Source organism: Peromyscus californicus, unplaced genomic scaffold (assembly GCF_007827085.1).
Source record: "Peromyscus californicus insignis strain IS unplaced genomic scaffold, ASM782708v3 Scaffold_5__1_contigs__length_169319896, whole genome shotgun sequence".
In the NCBI taxonomy this organism is placed as follows: Eukaryota; Metazoa; Chordata; class Mammalia; order Rodentia; family Cricetidae; genus Peromyscus; species Peromyscus californicus.
In genome coordinates this window covers 167611583-167638144 of record NW_026294573.1, presented here as the reverse complement: position 1 = coordinate 167638144, position 26562 = coordinate 167611583, and the positions used below count along the sequence as shown (strand labels likewise).

Below are 26562 nucleotides of genomic sequence, written 5' to 3'. Positions count from 1 at the left end.
CAGGCTTTTGACAAGGTTTACAGTACCAGGTATGGGTTCCTTCCTGTGGAATGGGCCTCAAATCTAATCAGAGTGGTTGCTTACCCCATTTCTGACTTGCCACTCTTACACTGGTTGGCACTTCTAGCCCAGCCAGTCAGTTGTGCAGCATGCAGGTCCACAGCTGAATGAGACTGTGGATGGAAATTCTCCCCCAGGTGATTGGGTGAGGGATTATTTACTGGAGCCTGGGCTCCTTACCAGAAGCTACATCACTGAAGAGAATGTCTTCCCCTCCCCTAATGACAACTGCTGAGAGATCCACAGAGAGGAGAGGGACCTTGTGAACCCCTCCCCATAGCTACCATTAACTGCCCAAAGGCCCTTGGGGATGGGGACATAGCATCCTCTAGGCTGCTATGAAAACCTCTATCCCAGTCCCAGCTTATTCTTTCTATGTTCTGTGACAAAAGCATGTGGTGTCTACCACAAGTGCCTTACCATCTAGTTCAGGTAGGCAATGAACGGCTGTGACAAATGCCTGTATTCTTTTTAGGGAATGACTATTAGTAGTAGTATTAGTAACATCGTGGCCCAACACACGCATAAACATGAACAAATATTTTTACAGCACATACCTTGTTCTCCCTGACACTTTCTGTCCCAGGGTCAACTATTTCATCTCATTCTTACGGAGATACTGACTATGAGTCTCAAAATGATTTGAGATCACCAATGGGTTGTTACTCACTGTTTAAAAACAAGTGCTGTTCATCCATAGACAACCACTGCCATGTTTTGGCAGGATCTGCTCTTACTGGGGGCTTAATAGAAAATAAATAAGAACACAGTCCATTTCAGGTGCTTTTGGTCTCAGATCTATTTATCTGGACAATAGCATAATAATTCCTCAGCACCTTTAACTTATAAACTACCACAATCTTTGCCAGCTGCACACCAGACAGATTAGTATCTTGAATACATAAAGAATTACAAAATTAAACAATTTAATTATCTAATTCAATCAATAAAAGTGCTATTGGACTGAATAGAGAGATACTTCTCAACAGAAAAAATACAAATGGCCAATAAATACTTTTTAAAAAGTGTTCAGCATTCTTACCCATCAAATTAAAACTACTTTGAGATTCCATCTCACCCCAGTAAGAATGTCTATCATTAAGAAGACAAATGACACTGGGCGATGGTGGCACACGCCTTGAATCCCAGCACGCGGGAGGCAGAGCCAGGCGGATCTCTGTGAGTTCGAGGCCAGCCTGGGCTACCAAGTTAGTTCCCAGGAAAGGCGCAAAGCTACACAGAGAAACCCTGTCTCGAAAAACAAAAAAGAAAAAAAAGACAAATGACAACAAATAATTGTCGGGGGTGGGAAAGAGGGGGACCCTTATTTGCTGCTGGTGGAACTGCACAGTCGCAGTCAAACTCGGGATGGGGGCTCATCAAGAAGCTAAAAGTAGAACTACCACATGAGCTAAGCCTAGAACTCCTGAGTTTCTACCAAAGGACTCTAAGGACACTTGCACATCCATGTTGATTGTAGCACTAATCTCAATAACCAGAAATGGAACCAGCCTACATGTCCATCAGCAGATGAATGGCTAAAGAAATCATGATACATTTAGGGAAATAGATGGAACCCTGGGTCAGTATTTTAAGCAAATTAAGTCACACTCAGAAGATACTGTATGGTTTCCCTCATATGCAGAATCAAGATTTAAATGTGTGTGGCGGGGGGTTGGGGTTGATGGCCTTCAATAAAGGATAGGAAGAGCTCTTAAGGAAGGAGAGGTGGTTTTCCCATTTCTTAATATCAGAAGAATTTCTTGCTGCTAACTTTGCTTTCAAGTTGTTATTGGTAGTATTTCCTTATCCCCCACCCCACCCCACCCCATCCCCACCCCTCATCCTGCTGTACAAGTGACTCTTTCAGTGTCTGGCCTCCTCTGTCCCAGCTGGTCTTGAGGTGCCTCTTAGGATACAGGTGTTAATTATTAAAGTGACAAGTCCTAGCTATTTACATACAACAGTCAATACAACTTAGTGTCCCCTGATTAAACTGGCTTTCCTGTTGCCTGGGATTCTAGCCCTCCTTTTCAAAGGATGGTAAATTTGCTTTTGCAGTAAACACACTTAAGCGCTCTCTGGGTGTTCCCAGCACTATTACTCATTAAAGATTAGATCTCTAATTGACTAAACAACCTGGTTGCATTCATGTCCTCAGCGGCAATACCAAATTACCACAAACTGCCAAGGTGAAGACAACCAAAAGAACTGGGTTCCGTCTTCCCAGGCTGAAGGTACTAGAAAGGAACCCTTCCTAGACTCCTCCCAGCTTCCAATGGCTGCTGTCAGTCTTGACATCCACAGTGGTTTGAATGTGGAATGTCCCCTAGAAAGCCATATATAGGAACACCCGGTATCCAGTGGGTGGGATTCTTTCAGAAGGTTGTGTGACCCTTAGAAAGTCAAACCTCACTAGAGAAAGTGGGTCACTGGAAGGTAAGACTTGGGGCTTTCACACCTTCATTGGGCGACTTCCTGTCCAGGCTGTGCTGTCCGACTGTGGATGCAATCTCCTCACCCATCCTCTGAACAGTCTAAAGAAGGCCACAGGCTTGATAGCACACCCTTGCCCGCAGAACTGAAATTAACTCATTAAAAAATGTATGAAAGAGCCTCGAACTCTGTCTTTGATCTCGCTTTCTTTCCTTCTTAGCATGGGAATACAACCTGAGGCCTCACACATGCTAGGCAAACATGCTACATTGAGCAATGCTCCCCTGCCTTCTGAGTTTTTTCTCAAGTCACACACACACACACACAAACACACACACATCAAAAGGGAGTGTCCCTCAAATTTAAATGCACATATGAACTCCTTGGGACTCCTGTTAAAAAGCAAGTTCTGCAACCAGGTGTGGGTAGCATATACCGGCAATCCCAGCATGGAAGACTGAGTCAAGATGGTCACAAATTCAAGGCCAGCCTAGGTACATAGTCAGACTCTGTTTCAAAATAAATAAACACAATAAAGTTTGGGTTCTAGGTTGGGTTTATAGCTCAGTGGTGCAGTGTTTGCCTGACATGGGCCTTAGGTCCAACCTTCAGTAACTTTTTTAAAAACAGGGAGCTTGGGGTGAAGCCTGCTGGTGGTGGTGCAGCAGTTCAGAAACCACCCCCCAAAAAAGTGATTCAGAAAACTTTCAGTAGAAAGATATGATTGGGAAGAGCCATTTGAGAGCTGTTTTAATAAACCTACCTTACTCTCTGGAGTCTTGGGATTTAAGATGCTACTGTGGCTTCTATTTTAAATTCTAGGTTTACAAGTAGAATTTAAAGGTGTTTCCAAAGGCTGTTTTATGCTGGCTGGGCCAGGGGATGGGAGTGGTGAACTGGTAAAGCACTTGCCTTGCAAGCCTAGCAGCCTGAGCTTCAAGCCCAGAACCCACAGAGAGAAGCCGGCGTGCTGGCTGTGGCTTGGAACCTCAGTGCTGAGGAAGGAGATCCATGTGACTAGGTGGCCAACCAGCCTAGACTCACTGGTGAGTTCCAGACCAGTGAAGGACCTTGAACCCAGAAGCAAGATGGACAATAACCCAAAGTTGACCTTGGTGCTTCACACATACCAGAAATGCATCTGCACACACGAAAATACTATGACTGAATATATAAACAAGAAAAAGGAAAAAAAAAATCTCTTTCTATGTAGTATTTCATTTTATGATGAAGATTTTTTTAAAAAATATATATTCTAAGTGGCAAGGTCTTCGGTAGTCCTCAGAAGGGGATCTAGGGGTGACCCCCATGCTTATGTGACTGCAGACATTGTCCACCTAAGACAGTAGTGCGATCTCTCTATCCAACAAACACTTCCTGAGCCTAGCCCAGACACACTAAATCCAGAAGTGCTAGAGCCCGTTCTGATCGTGGGTCTCCAATTGTGGCTGAAGCAGGTCAAACAGATTCCAGTGAAAAGCCTTTGTTTCTTTTGTTCACTCTCATGCTTGGAAGAACATCTGTTATACTTGCATCAGAAGTGAAAAACAAGAAAAAACTTCCACGAAATACAGCTCTTCTGGGACCAGGAGACCACACAGTAGCCTCCCTAATAGACAGAGAGGGAGTCAGGCTAGGTTCCCGCAGGCCCAACTGGGTTTGGCTCCCATCTAGCTCCTCCCTTGGTAGCGCTGTTCAGTTTCACCACGGCCCCCGCTTGTCTTGTTTGCTGGCATTCCATAATGTGGTCTTAATGATGTTGACCCCAGAAGTACTTTTCAGAAGACGTTTGCCACGGAGATTTATTAAAAGGAAAGATGATTGCATTACAGCATTTGTTTTTTTTTTCTTTCTGTGGAGCTGCTGGGACACAGTCGTGAGCCATGGGGATAATGGAAGGAATAAATCCTTGCAGTCCTCTGCTAATGGTGATTGATGAGCTGATGAGAGTGAGAAGGTACCCCAGGAACAAAGCCAGATTTTAATGGCACTTTAATTCTGGAAATTTAGAAGACTTCCTTGCAGAAACTAAAAGTCAGAATGGATAAGAAGTCATTCAACAACCGAGCATGCTTTCAGGGAAGGGCAAGTATAAATCGGTCCTGAAACTAGCCTTTGCCCTGTGTGACTTGAGCATGTACTCTTAAGATAACACATTATCTAAGAAAACAGTTCTGGTAAATAACACAGTATGTATTTCAAAATTTATTCACGAACTGTTTAACTCTATCGGAAAACATTCCCCTTTACAAAGCCTGAAGTTCTGAGGAAACTAGTTTCTTACTATGAAGAAACATTTTTTAAGATGAGTCATGGTTAACGCCAAGGATGACTCTGTCTTCTAGTCCTGTAAGATGATGATGAAGATGAAGATGATGAAGCTCCTGTCAGAGCTGCTTAGTCTCCCTGGTAAACTTAGTGAGTAGCTGGAGAGACCCGGGGTCCTCCAAGCCTGTAACAAGTAAGAGTGAGATGCCTCGGAGAAATGGTCTTATAAGCTGCCCACGGTCCAGCTACTGTAGAAATTGCTCTCTGGGCTCATTTGCATCCCCGACCTGTCTGGTGTATTGCAGCCATTGATCTGTTCACCCTGCAAATCTAGACGCCACTGCCTTCTTTGAAATCCTTTCGTGGCATTTACTCCTTACAAAGGGCATCCTCAAGCTTCAGTAGGCATCAGCACCACTGAGCTGAGCAGCAAAACCAAACAAACAAAAACAGACTTCTGAGAGTCTCCCCAGTTTTATTCCCTAATAACTAAATAGGGCCTGGGAATTCCTATTGCCAACAACTTAGCCCAACACACAACATGTTGCTGATCTATTGGTGCTGAGCCAGAGAAAGTGGTCTACAGAAGGAAGCTCAGCCCACTTGCATTCTGTACATCATGTGCCCTTTACAATCCGCCTGACCTCCCAGAAGCACACACAGCAGAACTTTCTGTTCCCCAAAGCTTTCACAGCTTACGTTGCACAAATGAGGGAAGGATCGTTCACACTAGACTATCTGGACTGGTACCATCTGCAGTATGCAGTGCACAGTCTATACCCTTGTATGTAGCAGCCATGAATTCACCTCCACACCATGCTCTTTAGGGACTCCTCCAGTCACACAGTATTTTCTGAGCAAGCTATAATTTGGGGAGCCTCAAAGCCATTGTCCTCTCCTCTCAGCCTGCCTTGGACTTACTTTCCTTTTTGAACAGAAATCTCTACCTTTCTGTCCTTCAAGGCTTCCCTCTCAAAATTACTTGTGATTAGAATTGTACTTAGGTCAAAGCAAGCATCATTCCAACACAAAAAGGAAGAATATTATCAAATCTGGATAGAATTGTAAATGGGCAGAAATGCCCAATCTTCCTGTTGGAAAATAAAACACATTCAAAATCTGTTTTTGTTCCTGACGTTTCCATGAACTACCTTTTTAAAGAACTGGAAAGCTGGTAATAATGAGAAAAGTAAAGAAAGCTTCTGTCTATTGTCTTGTTTTTGTCCTAAATATTCAAGTGTCAGAGATGTTGTGTAATCACATGATATTTTAACAAATTATGCTTACAAATATGTATTTCTTCAATAGAATATGCAGAATTCTTTATTTTTTACTTTTGCATATTTTTCAATACTTTTTGTGGGGCCTTACTTTTGCTCACTTGGGATAATAATTGGCATATAGATATATCAAAATATGTGTATAAGTGTTACCAGACAAAGAGTTGGTTTTCTTTAATGAGGTGACCCCTAGTAAGCCAACCGCAAGTGGGGCAGGCCCCACTGCTAAGATTAGTTGGCCAATACAAACTTGACTGGATGAGGGAAAAGGAAAACTCAAAGTTGGGTTTGAAGGGAGGGAAGGGTAGACAGCGTGGTTTTGGGAGGAGCTGGGGGTGAGTGTGTTTAAAATATACTGTATAAATTCTCTAAGAATTAAAAAATACTGTTAAAGGTAAAATAAAACATGTCTATATGCAAATCGATTTGTAACCATAACCTGTATCATTCATTATTCTCAGTGGCTTAATGTCTTTGGCACAAGCCTGAATCATACAGACCTATACATGTTACTCTCACTGTGTGTGAACTGGTAAAATCGCATGCAAAGTCATAAAAATGTGATATGGAATGAATATAGAGCTTTTCTTTAAGCAAATGTACCCTTCCATGAAGGTGACATCCAAAGCCAATATCAATTCAAGAACATGCTTCCTAAAGAAAAAGGATTTTAAAAAAGGAAAGGCTATCTCCTCGGTGTAATGAAAGAAGAAAGGGATTAATAAAAAGTATAGCTCTTAAAACTAGAAAGGATTATGTTGTTGAACTTGTAACACTGCTCTGTTATCTCAAAGTGGACCATTTCAAACAGAAATTTCTTTTTAAGGAAGAAAATGATTAAAAGCAGTTCAAGATTTTTAGGCTGACTTTGGATTATGAAGAAGCCAGTTAAAACAACAAAACCTCTGCTATATTCTCTCATAGTTAGAAAATACTCGACTTTCTTCCATTATTTATTTTTTTTAATACAAAGTGTTGCTATGTTGCATGACCCTACTACTTCAGCTTTTTGAGTTCTAGAACTACAGGTGTTCATACCATTCCTGGTTAGAAAATCCTTAATTTCTTCAAGGGTCCATTCTCATTTTCTCCAGCTCTGTGGATCTCTCTTTCTTTTTATGGAGGGTAGAGTCGGGTGTGGGGGCTGACTACTTTATTGAAAATACATTCAAAGTGCCTGCTCTGTTAGATACTGGAAGAACTTCCACAGAAGATCAGTAGTATTTGCCATAAGCCTAAAACCTTGTCTGAGAAACAAAACGATCTCCTATGAACTTGTCAAATGACTGTTCCAGAGAGCTGTAAGGCTGTATGGATGTAAGGAGAAATGAATAATACTTGGGCTAACTTGGGCTGAAGAGGGGGAGGAAAGAGACAAATTAGGGAAGAGTCCACTGAGGGCAGAAGCAAGACTCCACGGAGCGTGAGTTTGCTGGGGCTTGTCACAGACAGCCCCCATTACACACCCGCATCCCAGTCGCTGTTCATCTGCAAGTCTCTCACTTCCATCTCTGGATGCCCGAGGAGCAAAACCATCTGGGTGGAGGCTGGAGAGATGGCTCAGCTCTTGAAGAGGATCCAAGTTAAATTCCTAGCACCCATGTCAGGTGGCTCATGCCAGCCTGCCTGTCACTCCAGCTCCAGGGGATCTGATTCCCTCTTCTGGCCTTCTCAGACACCTGCACGCATATGCACAAACCCACACGCAGAGGTGCATGCATACACATAATCAAAAAGCAAATCTGCTTAGACATCTTGGAGCAGAGATCATTTCCAGGTCAGCATGCCTGGTCAAACACAGAATACTTTCATAAATTTCATCCAAACATCAAATGCACTTTCAGTACAGCCCAGATAAACATTTGATTTAAATCCAATGAAAATGTTCTGTATTTTTATCTCTTAAATCTGGCTGCTCTGAAAAAAAAAAAAAAAAAGGAAAGCTCTTCAAGTATAAGTAAGGCCACAAAAGGAGAGATTTTTGCAAGTTCAAGTCAGTCCAGAAAGTGTTCATGGCCCTCTTGTTTACAGTGAACACAGAAAACTAATTCTCCATGTAAATATTCAAAGGGATGTCTCCCCCAACTTCTGAACTGGCTAGGCAACTGGTTGAAGGGGCCATGTTAGAAGGTTTGCAGGTGTTAGGAAAATCCCAGTTTCGGGGAGTCTTGTTCGTTGGCACCGAACATCGAGAACCTGCCATTTTTCTGGCTTTCCTAATTATGCCGTGTACTTGAACATAGTCCTTTGTAGGATACTGGGGGCAGTGGGCATCTAGGCTTTCAGAACAGAGACAGAATAAAGAACTAGATTCTTCTTTTGGCTCAGCAGGACTTGAGATATGATTTGGGAACGTCTCAAATAAGGATAAAAATGAATAGTGTTAGTGCTTTACAGCTTACAAAAATCTAACATGCACTTTGTTTATTTGTCCACAAGACAAGATTGTCTAGGTAAACAAAGCAAGAATTTTATTTTCTGCAATCTCTACATGAGACTACTGACTCTCCGAAAAGCTACTTCTGACATCCAGGGTCAGAGAGAGAACATAGTATGTCAGAAGCAGGGTTCAAACTCAAGCTTTTGATCCTCAGTCATATATCATTCCCAACCCTGCCTACTGCCCGCCACTGATTGCACTCCCTCAATCTTTGTGTCTTTGGTTTTCCCATTTTTCTTCCAGCTTGACTTTTATAATGTACAATTTCTAAGCAGTTGAGCTTGATAAAAACCCATTGGAAGGATGTGTGCCCCTGGACCTCTTCACACATCTTTCCTACACCCTATCATTCCTGTGCTGAAGGGGAGGGTCCAAACCTTCATGGTGACTGTGGGGTAGTCCAGTATCAGAGGGCTTGCCTAATACACGCATTCTCTGGGTTCTGCTCCAGTGGGGCAACAAAAGCAAGCAAACTTAATTAGTTAAATATTCATGGAGACCAGCAGGCGACAGAAAGGATCCGTGACTCTGAAGAGCTGGCGGAGGAGATGTCTGTGTTCTGCCAGGCTTGGCTCGTCTCTATTTTCACTCTTGGGCTCCTAAAGACTTCCCCGAGAAGCAGTTACAGGCACTGCCTGAGCATGGGAGTAAGTGTAAGGCTCAAGTCATCTCCAGCTCACTATTGCTCCTATGTTTGTGGAGATTCTAAGAATAATACGGCGTTCCATTTGTCAGCCTTCACCTAATGACTCAGTTCCTAAAATTTAATCCTTTCAGATACAGAAATATATCATGGATGATGAAACTACGCTTATTTCTAAAGACACCAGCAAAACAGCAAAACAGTGTCTTTGGTCGTAAAATATCCAAAGTCTCCTCAAAAAAATTAGGTTTGTGTGTGAAAATAAGAAGCAGTCTAAACAGGGCTCCTCCTCACACCCCTCCTCTCCCCATACAGAAAGCATTGTGTACACGGCCAATCTTTCATTCAGTCAGCCTCCAAACTGCAGGAGAATTGAATTCTGGGGTCACGTAATCACCAGGGCCATCATAACCCTGCAAGCAATTGAATTTTATTGTGATGTTTGTTCTTTTCACATAGTCATGTGGTGTTGGAACATAAGAAGTCTTCCCTGTCTGTGAAAGTCGGCTGAGAGAACTTAAGGGTGGAGCCTGTTCTGTTCTGGGAGAGCCAAGGGAGCATTAGAAGAAGGGGCAGTGAGCCAGTAGAAAGGTGGGCACCATATGGTTCAAAGAAAATGAAAGGCTGGAACTGAAAGCAACCATGTGACTCTTCCTTCAGTGGGAATCAAAGCACTTACTTTTCGCTCGGCTGTCCCCAGTAGTCATTTGGGGAGTAGATGTAGGAGATTGTGCATGGAAATCACGCTATTCATACCAAATCCTTGCCTCTCCCTTCAACAAGTGGTCTGGCATTTGGCTGATAGGCCCAGAACATCCGTGTTCTGAAAGTAGAAAATTATTCATGCTTCTAAGAATGCTTTTTGCAGCCCTCTTCCTTCCTGTCATTTTAAGCAACTTATCCCTGTCCTGAAAATTATGTCATTCTTCTCCACATTGTTTTCCATAGCTCATTCAAAGCATAGATTATGGCCTGCGGGGAACATAAAGTCAGAGTGGTGTGCAGCAGTTCAGGGCATTTAACCTACTTCACCTGCCTCTTGGCATGTGTTTATGCCAGGAAAGGCAGGGCTGGGGAAGAGAGAGGCAATACAAGTGGAGCATTCCACGTGAAGCGCAGAATGTCTGCCTGTTCGTGTGGCAGGCCGAAGAGCAGTGAATACACAGCACATGAACACATGTGAAAAGCAGGCTACAGAACTATCCGCATATTCTAAGACCTGAGGCACCAGAAGCAACCTCTGCCAAACCGTAAATACTTGCCACATTGGTGGCTTAGTCAGAAGGAAAATGAGATACAAATCACTGCGTAGGTCAACGAATATGCTTGAAAGTGTTGAAAATATGGATAGGAAGCTGGTTATGGTGGTCCACATCTGTAATACCAGTACCTGCAATGCAGAGGCACTAGGACTGGGAATCAGAGGCCAGCCAAGGCTACAAAAAAAGGTCTAGAATTATATTTAAGATGGAGGTGTGACTCAGTCGGTATAGTACTTGTTCTAGCATACACAGGACCTGCAACCCCAGCAACACATAAACAAGGCAGGGTAGAGCAAACCGATAATCCTAGCACTTAAGAAGCTTAGACAGAAGGAACAAAAGTTCAAGATCATCCTCAGCTACATAGTTAGATTGAGGTCACCCTGGAATACCTGTTCTCAAAAGCAAACAGAAAAATGGTGTGGAAGGATTGCTAGCATTCCTTGCACTCACTACACTCTGTGTTTTACCAAGTGTTTTCCTCATGATCCAGTCAATGATCCTCGGAAGCAGGTGAGGCATCTCATTTGAGATGAGACTGGTTTGTCTCCATATCTAGCAGACCCACGGGTCTTAATTCCTTGCCCTGCATTTCTTTCCACCACAACATATCCATTATCTACAAATAACACCAACAAGTTGATGTAACTGAGGCAAGTCTTGGGCTGCCATGCATACTCTAACAAACAGAAATCCATGCAGCCAACTTTTAGTGCCTACTTATGGAAGTATTGGAACCCTGTCCGTTACTCTACGTCACGCTACAGTACCTGTGTCAAAGCAAAGACAGGAATAGTCACCCGGGTGATTCAAGAGAGAAAAGAGTCACCCAGAAAGAATGTGTGCTCCCCATAACTGAATGCTTGCAACATCCTCAGTGCAATATTTTTCAAAGCCTTCTCTTTTTTTTTTTTTCCTTAAGCAACAAAATGTAATTCTGTCCATTGAACCAAATGTCAGGGTCATTTAGGACTTGTCTTTGGTTTGGTTTGTAGTCCTAACTGGAATAAGAAAAATGTTAAAGTGAAACATAGAATGTTAGTTCATAGTATGTTAGTGAGAAAGGGACTTGGCATTGAGCTAATTCAAATCTCCAAGGAGGGTAGGCCAACATCACATAGGCAATTGCTTGCACTTCCTTTGCCATGGACAAATAGAAGTCTACTTGCTAAAGCTGGAGAAACAGTTTGGCTCTGCTAGGTCTGGAGGCCAATTCAAGGTAACAGATTAAAAATTCAAGTCAGAGCCGGGCGGTGGTGGCGCACGCCTTTAATCCCAGCACTCGGGAGGCAGAGCCAGGCGGATCTCTGTGAGTTCGAGGCCAGCCTGGACTACCAAGTGAGTTCCAGGAAAGGTGCAAAGCTACACAGAGAAACCCTGTCTCAAAAAACCAAAAAAAAAAAAAAAATGTTAAAAAATTCAAGTCAGTGATGTCTTAACTTATGCATGGCTATAAGTAAAACAATACACATGTCATTAGGGTTCATTGTACTTAGTGTAAATACCCATGTTTAGAAGTTTATCATATAGCTCTGAGCAAACTTTCACATTTACTATATTAAAAATCTCTCCAATAAAAATAATAAACATGTATTTGGTTTATTATGCCACAAAAAAGCACTTTTGGTATATATGGAGTAATTTGTCTGAGGAGCTGTCTGTCCTTCTGAGAAAACTCCAAGTTTCACAGGATATTTAAAATAAGCCATTCTTCCAAACTGGAACTCCAAATGGGTTCTAACATTGAATTTCAACATGAAATAGAAAATAGTTCACTTTAGTACCTTTGGTTTCCTTAACATATACGTGGGATTGCTAAGAGCTTCAGTGTTTGGTTTTTTCCTATAGTAATTGTCTTTCTTCAAGAATGTACTCTGGGCCATTTCATGTGTCTGCTGACTTTCCAAGTGTTAAATGGAGCTGTCTTTACAAGGTTGCAACCATCTAGACTATAGACTGTATTAATATCATACATCATTTTGGGGTTAAAAATAGGTTAAGAAATAAAATGGCTTACAAACCTAACTCCGTGAAGTTGAAGAAAACTGAAGACTTACTATTCTTTGTCCAAAGGTTGGAAAATAGGGTCTAGGAGTGTGGCTGAGTGGTACAGCACATGCCTCACATGTGTGAGATCCTGGGCTTGGTTCCTGGCACCATACTTTTAAAAAGAGTTTAAAAATAATCAGATGGGTTCATTTGCACTTCTGCTTTTCTTCTTTTCCTCTGGACTGGCAAACATCAGTAAATTTCCTCAGAAATGGTCATGGAAGAGATTCAATGTAGAAAATCTAGACTATGGGTATCTATACAAGAATGATAGAAGAAATCCCAATATTAAAATGTCCAGAGCTGGATGTAGTGGCACATGCCTGTGGGAATCAGAGACAGGAAGTTCAGAAGTATGAAGCCAGCCTGGGCTTTACAGCGAATTCAAGGCCAGCCTTTGCTACCTACTGAGACGCTGCACTGTCTTTAAAAGAAAAAAAAAGTCACAAGTGTGTTAATAAGAGTGTAGCCTCCAGGAACTACAGAGCTGGTTTCTTATGTTAGAGCAAAAGGTCAGGTAAGAGGTGACCAGTGGCTTCAGAAGCAGAGTAGCTTAGTGTTGTCTTGTCATTGGCCAATGAAGGAAGAGATTCAAGGTGAACTTTCCTAACTTGTCTCTAATAAGCTTACATCTATTATCTGTTATCCACAGGTTCATCTAAATAAACATTCTTAAGGTGGTTCTACTTAAGCCTCCATAAGTCTCTTAGGGTAGATGAAAACTTCTGGTCCTACTGGGATTCACTGGCCCATCTTTAAAAAAGTATTTAATTAAAAAAAAAAAAAGCCGGGTGGTGGTGGCGCATGCCTTTAATTCCAGCACTCGGGAGGCAGAGCCAGGCAGATCTCTGTGAGTTCGAGGCCAGCCTGGGCTACGGAGTGAGTTCCAGGAAAGGCGCAAAGCTACACAGAGAAACTCTGTCTCAAAAAACCAAGAAAAAAAAAGTATTTAATTAATATATTTATTTATACTGAAAATTCATACATTATATTTTGATCACAGTTTCCCCTTCCCCCTCTCCTCCAAGATTCTCCTCATCACCCCCTACCCACCTAACTCCTTTCTCTCTCTTTAGAAAACAAGCCAGAAAAAAAGCAAAAGATACTAGAAACACACACATAAACATGAAAGACAAAATTAGAAACTATAGTACACAAACAAAATTCCAGTGGAATAAAACATGCCAAACAAACCAATATGAGACAAAAAAAAAATCTACAAAAACACCAATGAGGGGCTGGAGAGATGGCTCTGGGGTTAAGAGCACTGGCTGCTCTTCCAGAGGTCCTGAGTTCAATTCCCAGCAACCACATGATGGCTCACAGGCAAATGAGATCTGGTGCCCTCGTCTGGCCTGCAGGCATACATGCAGGCAGAACACTATATACATGATAAATAAATAAATAAATCTTTAAAAAAAAAAAAACAATGAATTCATGTTGTGTTGGCCTTCTACTTCTGGGCATGGGGGCAGCCCTTAAGTGCGGTGTATATACCCCGTGAGGTTAGTTACTCTTTTGCAAATGGTTGTCAACTGGAGATAGCTTCTTGGTTAGGAATGGGTGTCATGTCCACTTCCCCTTCTCAGTTCGGGGACCCCATATGGCTCAAACCTGTGCAGGCCCTGTGCATACTGCTACGTTTTCTGTGATATCATGCATGTGTCAATTTTGTTGTGTTTGGAAGATACCGTTTCCTTGACATCATCCATCCCTTCTGTATTTATTTTTATTTATGTACATGTGTGTATTTGCGGGGGAGTAACCACAGAATCCACAGGGGAATTCACAGCTGGAACTGGAGTTATAGACAGGTGTGAACACCTGACGTGAGAGCTGGGAACCAAACTTGGGTTCTGGGCAACAACAGAAATATTCTTAACCACTGAGACATATCTCCAGGCCAACTGCCCCGCCTTTATTATTTGTTTGTTTGTTTGTTTGTTTGTTTGGTTTGGTTTTTCGAGTCAGGGTTTCTCCATGTAGTTTTGGTGCCTGTCCTGGATCTCACTCTGTAGACCAGGCTGGCCTCGAACTCACAGAGATCTGCCTGGCTCTGCCTCCCGAGTTCTGGAATTAAAGGCGTGCGCCACCACCGCCCAGCTATGCCCCACTTTTTAAATAGGAGATTCTGAAGTATACTCAAGAAACAATACATAACCTGATTCTAGGGAAAGGCAAAAAGGCAAAATCTACTAACAGAGGACCATTCTTGGAGTTGGAGAGCAACATAGCTTTATTTAGCACCCGTAAGACATTCTGAAATGCCTTATGCTCTTAGGGTTTTCTTTATAGCAAGTGAAGAGGGCAAATGGGAACAAAGGAACAGGAAGAGAAACAATAAAAGATATGAATGAAGCAGAAGAGTAAGGAAGAAAGAAGAGGATAACCCCAAAGTAGAGGAGCTTACAGACATGAAGGGAAGGAAGCACAGGCTAGAGAGATGGGGAGAAGCACTTGGGGTACAAGCATGAGGACCTGAGTTCGCATCTGCAGACGCCATGTGAGGCTGGGTGGACAACACAGGCATCTGCAAGCCCAGCACTCCTACAGGGAAACGGGCAGCAGAGGCAGGAGGCTCCCAGAACCCTCAGCCAGACAGTCCAGTGTACACAGGAGAAAAACAAGAGACCCATCTCAAGAAAGGTGCAAGGTGAGAATGGACATCTGAGGTTGTCCTCTGACCACCACACATGCACCCTAGCAAATGGGCACCTTCATACACACACACACACACACACACACACACACACACACACACACACGTATACACAAAGAGAGAGAGAGGAGAAAGAATTCAGAAGTCCTAACACAAACTAAGTTTTTCACAGTCTAATAAGTATTGAGCCATGGCCTCAAGACTAATCGCTATGCTTTGAGATGTTAGCTAGATGCTAAGTCTTTTTGGAAAACAGTCACTATCTGGTTATTTTACTGTTGTGTGATATTTTGTTTGTGTTCTGACAAATAAAGCTTGCCTGGAGATCAGAGGGCAGAGATAGCCACTAGTTAACCATAGAGGCCAGGCAGTGGTGGCACACACCTTTAAACCCAGCACTTGGGAGGAAGAAGTAGGAAGATCAGAAGTTCAAGACTACCCTGGGCTACACCAGATTGAACCATCTAAAAGAAAAACAGAGCCAGGCAGTGGTGGCTCATACCTTTAATCCTAGCACTAGGGAGGTGAAGACAGGAATCTAAGGTGGGTGAAGACAGGATCTCAGCCTCCCCGACCCCAATTCGGTCTGAGGATTCGTAGATTTTTCTCAGAGCTGGTACAAAATCTGTTACTAATAACACCTGACAAGGTTAGAGGGCATCAGCTCAAGGGATTACTTCTTCATGGTGGACTTTCATTCATGCAAGGTCATAGATAAAGGTCAGACCAAACCAAGTCGACCCAAACTAGGCAAAGAGTGTTTCCTACTCCACCAAGAGCTATGTTATTATGAATTATTGCATGGGGGGACCCCTGAGGGTGTCCCACAAGTACAGGCATGGCGGCAGTGGCAGTGGCCAGTAATTCACAACCCAGATGCGGCATCCATGTGGAGAGTTTATTATAATAGAGAGATGAAGAGAAAGATAAGAAAGAAACAGAGAGAAAGAGAGAGAGGAGAGAGAGGGTGTGCACCTCATGGAAGAAAGAGGAGGAGAGAGGAAGGGGAGGAGTGTTTCCTTAGAATGAGGCTTTTACCTCATGACACAGGGCAGCGCCATGGGGTGGAATTTCAAGGGGCAGATCAGAATATTAACATATGTGATCCAAATGTACAGATTTTTCTAAGCAAAGAGGTACACCCCTACATTGCTCTCTAGCGTTAATCTTCTTGATATACTCCCACAAATCTAGAGTACTGACTTAGAACCAGGAAATCCCCCTTTGCCCTGAAGTCCTTAGTCAACAATCTATATATCTTTGATCTTCTTAGCAATGTCTGCATACTATGCAATTGTTACAGCAACCATGAACTAGCTATGACCACTGCAAGCATTCAACATATTTATAAACCAAGACACAGAGAGGTTAAATAATCTGGCCAAGGTCTCACAGTAAGTGACATAGCCAATGTCAGAGCATGGAGTGCAGACTCCAAAACTCAGTCACTAGAGCCTCTTCTTCCTTCTTTCTGATGTCCTTGTGCTGCCCTCTCCTTAGCCTGGAGCATCTGTCTGTCCTGTAATGACATCTCTGTCTGTTCTTCAGAGTCTTCAAGAACACTGTCTCCCTGCAATGAAGTTATCTCATGGTCTTCTTCCCCCAAGTGATATGAACCAGAAATCTGCATTCCAGACAAAGGCTGCTCTCCCAAGCTGTTTTTCAAGCCAATGCTGACCACATGAGAAGTATTTGTTCTTATGAGGAGTACTGCCCAGTCTCTCCTCTTCACATTTGGGTTCTGCTTTAGTGTGCACAGCTGTAGAAGAAAGCTTGGAGATTCCCTGTCTAATTTATGTAGCACATAAGAGAATTTGCTCAAGCAAATACAAACCAGGTAGTTAAGAAAGCAGAAGTTCAGCTAGCTAAGAGAGAAGAGATCACTAACCCCAAGAGGGTATGCCAACTATATGGAGTCTTCATCCAAATGGTAACCCACACAAACATGTCTCAGAGAGTGGCAAGTACAGAGAACTCAGGTTTTGTCAAAGTGCTAAAATCTAAATGTGCATGAGGCTGTTAAGCAGAATTAACTCATAAAGTATTTGTATTCCTTAGCGAACTCTAGGTTGTAAAGTGACCTTCGTAAAGCCTTTCTGGCATAACTGAGATCATATTCTCTATCATTCCGAGAACCACCAATGCATGTGTGTTGCCAGAGAAACAAAGAGGATTTGCTAATGTGGACCTCCTTCTCCTTTCCAGATCCTGGCCATCGTGTCTATCCTGTTCATCGTACTCTCCACCATCGCTCTGTCTCTCAACACACTTCCGGAGCTGCAGGAAAATGATGAATTTGGGCAACCAAGCGACAACCGCAAGCTGGCACACGTAGAGGCTGTGTGCATCGCTTGGTTTACCATGGAGTACCTTTTACGATTTCTGTCCTCACCGAACAAATGGAAATTCTTTAAAGGCCCACTGAATGTCATTGACCTGCTGGCCATCTTACCATATTATGTCACCATCTTTCTCACCGAGTCCAACAAAAGTGTGCTGCAGTTCCAGAATGTGAGACGCGTGGTCCAGATCTTCCGAATCATGCGCATCCTCAGGATCCTGAAACTCGCCAGACACTCGACTGGCCTGCAGTCTCTGGGCTTCACCCTCAGACGAAGTTACAATGAGTTGGGCTTATTAATATTATTTCTGGCTATGGGCATAATGATATTTTCCAGCTTGGTGTTTTTTGCTGAGAAAGATGAAGATGCTACCAAATTCACCAGTATCCCTGCATCATTTTGGTGGGCCACCATCACCATGACCACTGTGGGCTATGGTGACATTTACCCTAAAACACTGTTAGGGAAAATTGTGGGTGGTCTCTGCTGTATTGCAGGAGTCCTGGTTATTGCCCTTCCTATACCCATCATTGTGAACAATTTCTCTGAATTCTATAAGGAGCAAAAACGCCAGGAGAAAGCTATTAAAAGGAGAGAGGCTCTTGAAAGAGCCAAAAGGAATGGCAGCATTGTTTCTATGAACTTAAAAGATGCCTTTGCTCGAAGTATGGAACTGATAGACGTGGCTGTGGAGAAGGCTGGAGAGTCAGCCAATACCAAGGACTCTGTGGATGATAATCACCTGTCTCCAAGCCGGTGGAAGTGGGCCAGGAAGGCTCTGTCGGAAACAAGCTCCAATAAGTCTTACGAGAATAAGTACCAGGAGGTTAGCCAGAAAGACTCCCACGAACAGCTGAACAACACTTCTTCCTCCAGCCCACAGCATCTGAGTGCCCAGAAACTGGAGATGCTCTACAACGAAATCACCAAGACACAGCCTCATTCCCACCCAACCCCAGACTGCCAAGAACAGCCCGAGAGGCCATCTGCGTATGAGGAGGAGATCGAAATGGAAGAGGTGGTCTGCGCACAGGAGCAGCTGGCGGTGGCACAGACCGAGGTCATCGTGGACATGAAGAGCACCTCCAGCATTGACAGCTTCACCAGCTGTGCCACTGACTTCACAGAGACAGAGAGATCCCCCCTGCCACCCCCCTCTGCCTCTCATTTGCAGATGAAGTTCCCCACTGACCTCCCAGGAACAGATGAGCACCAAAGAGTCAGGGCACTTCCATTTCTAACACTGAACAGAGACAAGGGGCCTGCTGCCAGGGAGGCTACACTGGATTATGCCCCAATTGATATAACTGTGAACCTCGACGCTGGGACTTCACATGGTCCTTTGCAGCCTGACAGTGCCACTGACAGCCCTAAGAGCTCCCTGAAAGGGAGCAACCCCCTCAAGTCCAGATCCCTCAAAGTGAACTTTCAGGAAAACAGAGGCAGTGCACCCCAGACCCCACCCAGCACAGCCAGGCCACTGCCAGTAACCACAGCTGACTTTCCGCTCACCACCCCTCAGCACATCAGTACCATCCTTCTAGAAGAAGCCCTTCCCCAGGGAGAGAGACCCTTGCTGGGTGCTGATGCTTCAGCACACTGTCAGGGATCTTCCAGAGGACTCTCCCCTCGATTTCCCAAGCAAAAACTGTTTCCTTTCTCTTCTAGAGAAAGAAGGAGCTTCACGGAAATAGACACTGGAGATGACGAAGACTTCTTGGACCTCCAAAGGTCAAGACCAGACAAGCAAGCAGACTCCAGCCCCAACTGCTTATCAGATAAGCCTGGAGATGCCAGAGACCCTTTAAGAGAAGAGGGCTGTGTGAGCTCCCCCTCCCCTCAGAACACAGACCACAACTGTAGGCAAGACATTTACCAGGCTGTGGGTGAAGCCAAAAAGGATAGTAGTCAAGAAGGGTACAAGATGGAGAACCACTTGTTTGCCCCAGAAATTCATTCCAACCCAGGAGACACGGGTTACTGTCCCACCCGTGAGACCAGCATGTGACTAGTTATAAAAGCAATAAAAAACTTCTTTCTTAAAAATGCGATTAATAATGCCGTGAACTAAAATATGGGAAACCCCTCACCCCCCCCAAAAAAAAACAGTGCATAAAATGTTATTTTTGCATGGCATGAACAGTTTAGTTTAAGTACTGTTTAAATAAAGAGTCAAGACTGCATTTTGTAACAAACGAAACTGAGTCAAGAGCAGCGAGCAAATAAAAAGCTGTATTAGGAACCAGTGCTCTGCAATGTCTGACATTTTTGATCCTTTCATTTCGAACTGCAGGCAGGTTTCCGGTCTTAACTTTTACATTGCCATGAATTTTAGGATTTGCACATGAAAGGATGAAATGTCATTGCATGTGTTCATGCTTATGGGGAGTAAGGTGCTTTGAGCTTGCAAAATGCATAACTCTGTACATAGGCCTGGATGCAGAAGTCTCAAGAACACGTGGACACGAGTTCCTGAGACACAGGTAATCCTTCACAGCTATTGCCTGGAGGAGCTGTCCAGACTTCCTGTTGCAAAACTGCAACCTCTTCTTAACCCACTTTCCTTGTGCATCTTGCTTTGGATTATAAAGCTCTTATGTTTGTTTAAAGGAATACAGTATTTTTATTTATTTGGGATATAATTCAGAGGGTATGTTTATATGTATTTTTATTTATTTGGAATAAAATTCAGAGGGCATTTTTTCTTTCTTTTGCTTTTGCTTAGTTGCATTTGTGGTGTCATTTACAAATCATGGAAATCAGTAAGATTTAACGACCAGATGTCAAGTACTTAGAATTTAAGCTTGAACTTTTGCCTACAAATTAAATACCATGTCACAGACTATTACAGAAACTCAGTTTTCATAAACTTGAAAATGTATAGAAGGTTCTATCATAAAATAAAAAATTTAAATAGTTATTCCACACTTGGAAATCATCTTTAAAACAATTTCTTTTGGCACTGCACACATGGCTGTATTTTCCTTTGGTGTCCAGCATACAAGTTAAGATCTGTTAAAATGGAAATTCCACAAAGTGACTGTTGGCAAACTGAAAGTAGAGCCCCCTTCCTTGACAGAGCTGGTCCCCAAATGAGGTGCCATGCTAGGAGCCCAGGTCTGGAGATGGACCACAAAATCCTTTTCAATGTAGGATAGAGATGTAGAATGACACTACCAGTCCTGGACGGATGCTGTTCTTGCAGACTTTGAATCCTTCCCAAGCAGGGCAAGAGCACTCTCAGTAACTGCAGCAACTGGACTGGCTCTCTCAGGTTTCCAAGCCCCCAGAACCCCCTAGAAGAGGTCAGGACTCTCCTTGCTGAGAGTCCCTTCTGGCACTTTCTTACAGAGCACACTGAATGCAAAGGCACTGGGCACTGGAGGTTGCCCACTCACTGGACTCATCTGCTTCGTGGAAACCGAGGCTCTCGTTACTGATGATCAGCTACCAGCCATGCGGTCTCCGGAATGACTCTACAACCTCTTGTGATCTCACTTGTATCGGAATAAAAACAAAGACCAAATTATTTCTAGGCCCCCTTAAGATCTCAAATGAATGATTTCTACTTTCCTGGCAATGCTCAGGTTTTGCCTCAGCAAAATGTATTTTGTGCGTGTGTGTATAGAGCTGAGAGAACTGGAAAAACTGATAGGACAAACTAAAAGCAAAGCTTATTGTTTAAGGAAAAAAATCTAAATTTTATTCTTTTTTAAAAGGAAATCCATTCAGGAAAGAATAGCCCAAATATTTATAATCTAATATTAAGTCTTTAATATTTCTTAATTAAGAGCCTCTGGTCATTAAATCTCAGATCAAAAAATAAATTGTGGTTTTTGTTAAAATCCAAGCAGTCCTGATGTTAAAACTAATTTAAGACATTTGTTTTATCCCGCTGTGCTTAGAATTTCTTAATGGTTTTCATGTTTGTTTCAAAACATAACCCTTGAGAGTTTATAGTCATTAATCATTAATATTTATATTATGCATACTTCTTTTAGTGTCTAAAGACTACATGTTGATCAGTTTTTGTAAATCTAGAGTATTTGAATTTTCTATATATAGTTTTTCAAAGTCAAGTAGGTATATCTATTGTTAGATGACTAGCAAATAAGTTACAAAGATCATTTTCTTCATACAGCTCATAAAGCAGTTATTTTCTAATGTCTCCAATTGATGAATCTCTATTTTTTTTATTCATCTGGCTTCATAAGTGGACTTACTGCCCTGCCAAATGACCAGTGTCCTACCCTCCGTGTGTCTGTCAGGCCTTCTACTGAGAGCCCTGTTCTATAACGCTTACCATGGGGACCCTTACCCAGTCCAAAAGTCTCTGGTGTTTTTCCTGGAAGCATTTTTCCTAAAAAGTCTCTCCCTGTCATTCTAAAGGTTTGCTAGGAAGGTTTCTGTTTGTTTTGTTTCTAAGTTTTAAAGAATTAAAAAAAAATCCCTTGGAAATCTCATCCTTTGAGTTCTCTTAGTTCCTCTGAACCAAAAGTCTTCAGCTAGGAGAAAAGAAAGAAAAACTTCCTCTAGGAAATCTTTGACTTTGCTGTTTCACATGGAGGTATCTCCCAGAATACACCTGTGAAGCCCTTCCAAACTTCAGCAAATGGTATCTAACTCAGAGAAGAATGTGTCTGTCTGGAAAGACCTGGAGACCTGGATACATACACCTATCAAGTGCAGAGTTCTTTTGAAGTCTTCTGTGTTCTACATTAAAAGTTCATGTCCATGCAGCAACTTACTCTATGATATATGTTTTAGTATTTTTTAATGATGTTTTATATTTCTCATCAACAGGAAAACTGAGTCTTATGACTTCAAATACCTCTTTTGTATCCCTTGAAAAACACCACCCAGGTTTAGAAAGGACTGCCTGAATGGGCTATTGGAAGGTTGCACTTCCAAGAGTTCATTTCATCGTTAGTTAGCTCAGCGATCAGGAATAAAGGCCAATGAAAAAGGCTATTTGAATGGCCTCAAAATAGTATGGTCCCTCAAATGGCTAAGATGTATCTGCTGGCTGTCTTAACCAGCACAAATTGCCCCAAGATGTTTTTATCTCAAAGATAATAGCATAGGAATGAGTGTGCATTGAGTACTGGGATGGAGATCAATGGTAAAAAACCTGCCTGGCACCATGACACCCTGGTTAATCCCCAACACTGCAGAAAACAAAAGAAAAAGGGAAGAAAGGAAGAAATTCCTTAAGGAGGTCCACAAGCGTATACCAAGTGGGTCCCTGAAATTGACTTAATTGTTCTCGAAATATTTCACTAGTAATTCCCTCACCCTGACACAGTCGACTGCCTTGAAGCAAGATGTGATCAAACACTATCATGATGAGACTAGATCTGGTACAAAGAGAGTATGTGCCCACTGTCTGACCCCATATTCTCTTGTTCATATTCTTATTTTCATGGTGGCCATGAAAATTTCACAATTTATTTTCTCTTGAAATTAGAAAGGAAGGAAAAAAGCTTAGGTATGTAGGCTACTTCACAGTTCTATCAATGTCTAAAATTATGTAAATAAACAGGAACCATATTGATAACATAAAGGTTTTTTTTAAAAAAGTAGCAAGAAAGTCTGTGAGGTAGTACAGGCCTGATAATTAATATGAACCAAGTTAGGCACTTATATTTGCCAGTTGGGAATTCTGGCCATAGTGTACATGTCCCTTAGCATAGGAGAAAGCCCCATTATTTACAATGTGACAGGGCACACACATGAGGGAGACTATGGAAAGCCACTTGCTCTTCCTAACCAAAAGCAGACAGAATTAAATTACCTCCAGTCTAAACTAAAACACATCACTTATTGAATTTAGTCACATTGTGCTGTTTACCCATTCAGATGATACTAGATGAACTCTCCCTCTTCCATGCCAATTACAGGAGCTGGGCAAAGGTACAGCTCTTAGCCTCATGGAGCTTCCCATCACTTTCAGCTATACCACCAATACAAAGGTGAAGATGCTTGGGGTTACTGCCCAAAGGTCACCTAACAGGCTGAAAAAAATCACCCAATGATCCCATCAGAGAACTATAGAACATAAATAAATTATATCACTTTCCCAAAGAACATTTTCCTAAGAAAGAGATGAATTGTATAAAGTCTAATTTATAATTAAGTTTGAATCATGTTTAGTTTTCATATTTGAAATGACAAGTTGTTGATCTGATTGAGTGAGATTGTGAACTACCTTTGCTATCTGGTAAATGAAAAATATAATTTTATGCTTGGGAATGTACCTCCGTGGTAGAGCACTTGCCGCATAAGGCCCTGGATTCTATCCCCAGTACCAGAAAAAAAGAAAAGAAAAGAAAAAGATTTTAATTAGATATATTTCTTATCAAAATAGTTAATAATAGTCTGTCACAAGTAACTAGAGCAAAATTTAATACCAGTGGGAAAGGATTGAAAAATCTTACATTTCTGAATAAATTTTAAAAGGGAGCATTTTAAGTGCTTTTCTTCCTGCAGTCTTTTGGCAGCATTACAGGACTATAACATTATTCTCTACTTAATCCTCTAAATTCTTAGCATTTAAAAGTCAACACCCCTGGCTTGACTCCAAGAATCTGATCACTAGGTCCACGGAGATTTGAAAGTGTATCGATTACTTTGCCATTGCAATGTCTTCCTCAAAGTTTCACAAAAAATAAATAAACAAAAAGGAAATAACAGAAAACACACAAGAGAAAAGAGAAACAGGTTTGGCAGCACATGGCTTTATTATTGGGAGGTTGAGATGGGAAGATTCTGAGTTAGGGCACAGCTGTGGCTACATAGTGAATTTCAGACTAGCCTGGCTAATCTAGGAAGACCCTATCCCAAAAGGAGGGGGAAGAAGAGGAGGAAGAGCAGCAGCAGCAGCAGCAGCCAGACGTGGTGGTGTACACAGGAGTCTCTACACTCATGAGGCGAGAGGCAGGCTAATCTTGAGTTCAAGGCCAGCCTGGTCTACATATCAAATTCCAGTCCAGCCAGAGCTACACAGTGAGATACTGTCTTTAAAAAGAAAAAGAGAAGGAGAGCGGGGGGAGAAAATAAAAAGAAACTGTGAAATGAAAACATTCAAAGGCCAGTTTCTGCTAAGAAGAGGAAGGCCTCAACTCAACAGTTCTTGTGAACAGCCTGTACACATTCTAGTTAACACTGTGATTTGCTGCAATCCTTGGGTGGTTTCAACAGTCATTTCTCCCACTTACCTTTGTAAAATTACCTAATTAAATTCCATGAATCCTTACTTACCGCTGTCATTAACATGCATTACCTCCCTTAGTAAGTCTAAAAGGTTATTTTATAGAGGAAAAAAAAAAAAAAATATATATATATATATATATATATATATATATATAGAGAGAGAGAGAGAGAGAGAAAGGTATAATAATAAGTCATTTCAAAATCAGAAAAATACAAAAATACAGAAGATTTTTTAAAATATAATTAGTGTATTCTTAATTTGTCATATACACACCTGCATAAATGTTGTACTTATATGAATATACATGTATGAAATTTAGATACTTGATACATGAAGAAGAGAATAGAATTAGTCCATAATTTTAACTTCACTTTCTCTCCTAAAGAAGTTATTTCTTATCATCAAACAATTCTAGATTACTGTTGATACATAACAAAACTTTCCTGAGCATCTTTAATTGCCTAAAATTAACAAACACGTACAGTCCATGCCCTCCAGTTTACAGCTTAGCAGATGATTCATGTTTAGGTGATTGTGTTCCCACATGAAATCCAGTTTCACAGAGTGGGCTAGTCTGTTGTCTGAGATCTCCAAAGTCCTTTTCTGTCCCTTAGACTCAAGGTGTTTATTTTCATCCTTTAATCTAGTATCTGAATTCTACCAGGTAACTCCTAAACATTCTGGCTTAAAATTACAATAGCTGCCTGAAATTAGTGACAGTGTATGAAGATATTTCCACTTCAAAAAAGAAAAAGAAAGATGAATGAAAAAAATTTATAGACAAAATCATGTTTATTAATAAAAATGACTTTAAAAAAATAGGAACTCTCTCTAAGTAGCCCAGGTTGGTCTCAGGATCACAGTCCTCCTATCTTGGCTACCTATGAAGTGGTCATTTTTAACTGTTCTGTTTCACATTTTCGACCCTAGCCTCTATTTAAGCCAAAACAACATCCTGCTTGGTAAAAGCCTACTGCTGGTCTGAGTCTATTCACAATGGAACCTGCTGACAAAGATATGACTGGATAGTTTTTCTTATAATTATTTTACATGTTACTGAATCTGAAACAGATTGAGGTGGCATGTCAAGTCAAAACAACAGCCTTTCAGAATGAAGACACAGAACACCGACAGCCCGAGGTGAAGGTGCAAAGGTATATCATAATCCCCACCCTTTTGCTGTTCTTCTCTGCCTTAAATGCCTTCTAGGGTTCAATGCAAGAAAAGGTGGATTCTTTGAGAATTTGCACATAGATGTAATGGTCAAGGTCAACCCTATTCCTGTCCCCTCGACCCCTCCTCTAGATCCCCAGCATTATTCCTTCCCAACTCCAGATGTTCTGCAAAGGGTAGGATCCTATTTGCACAAAAAAGGTAGTTGGTAACCAGGAGCAAGGACAAATTCTCTACCATTTATTATGTCCATGTCCCCTGCATGTAGTCAGAAATAGCTAGGTTCCAGGCATTTCTGTGATCACATCTCCTTTTGCTTTTTTATTGTCCCTTTGTGTTTGCTACCTTCTGAACTAAACTTCCAGGGAACCTCGACTACTGCCTATAAAACACAGCACTTGGGAGGCAGAGCCAGGCGGATCTCTGTGAGTTCGAGGCCAGCCTGGTCTCCAAAGCGAGTTCCAGGAAAGGCGCAAAGCTACACAGAGAAACCCTGTCTCGAAAAACCAAAAAAAAAAAAAAAAAAAAAAAAAAAAAAAAAAAAAACCACACACACACACACACACACACACACACACACACACACACACACCAACAAGTTTTGCTAAATCTTGATCAGTGCTCTAGATATGCACTGTAGATGCACAGTGTGTGCCACTTTGACATTCTTGCCACTATGGGAAGCTAGACAAGAACTCAAAATGGGGGGGGGGGGCGCATTTACGAGTCACGTTGTA

At 42.0% G+C, this 26562-nt stretch overlaps 1 protein-coding gene across 1 annotated transcript in view; it reads left to right on the top strand.

The window, feature by feature from the left end:
- Nucleotides 1-26219, top strand: part of Kcnb2 (potassium voltage-gated channel subfamily B member 2) — a 418799-nt gene extending 392580 nt beyond the window's left edge. Inside the window, exon 3 of the mRNA XM_052714980.1 lies at nt 17303-26219. Within this exon, the coding sequence (XP_052570940.1) occupies nt 17303-19447 (2145 nt within the window). The 3' untranslated portion in view covers nt 19448-26219. The remainder of the gene's footprint in view (nt 1-17302) is intronic.
- Nucleotides 26220-26562: the final 343 nt, after the last annotated feature.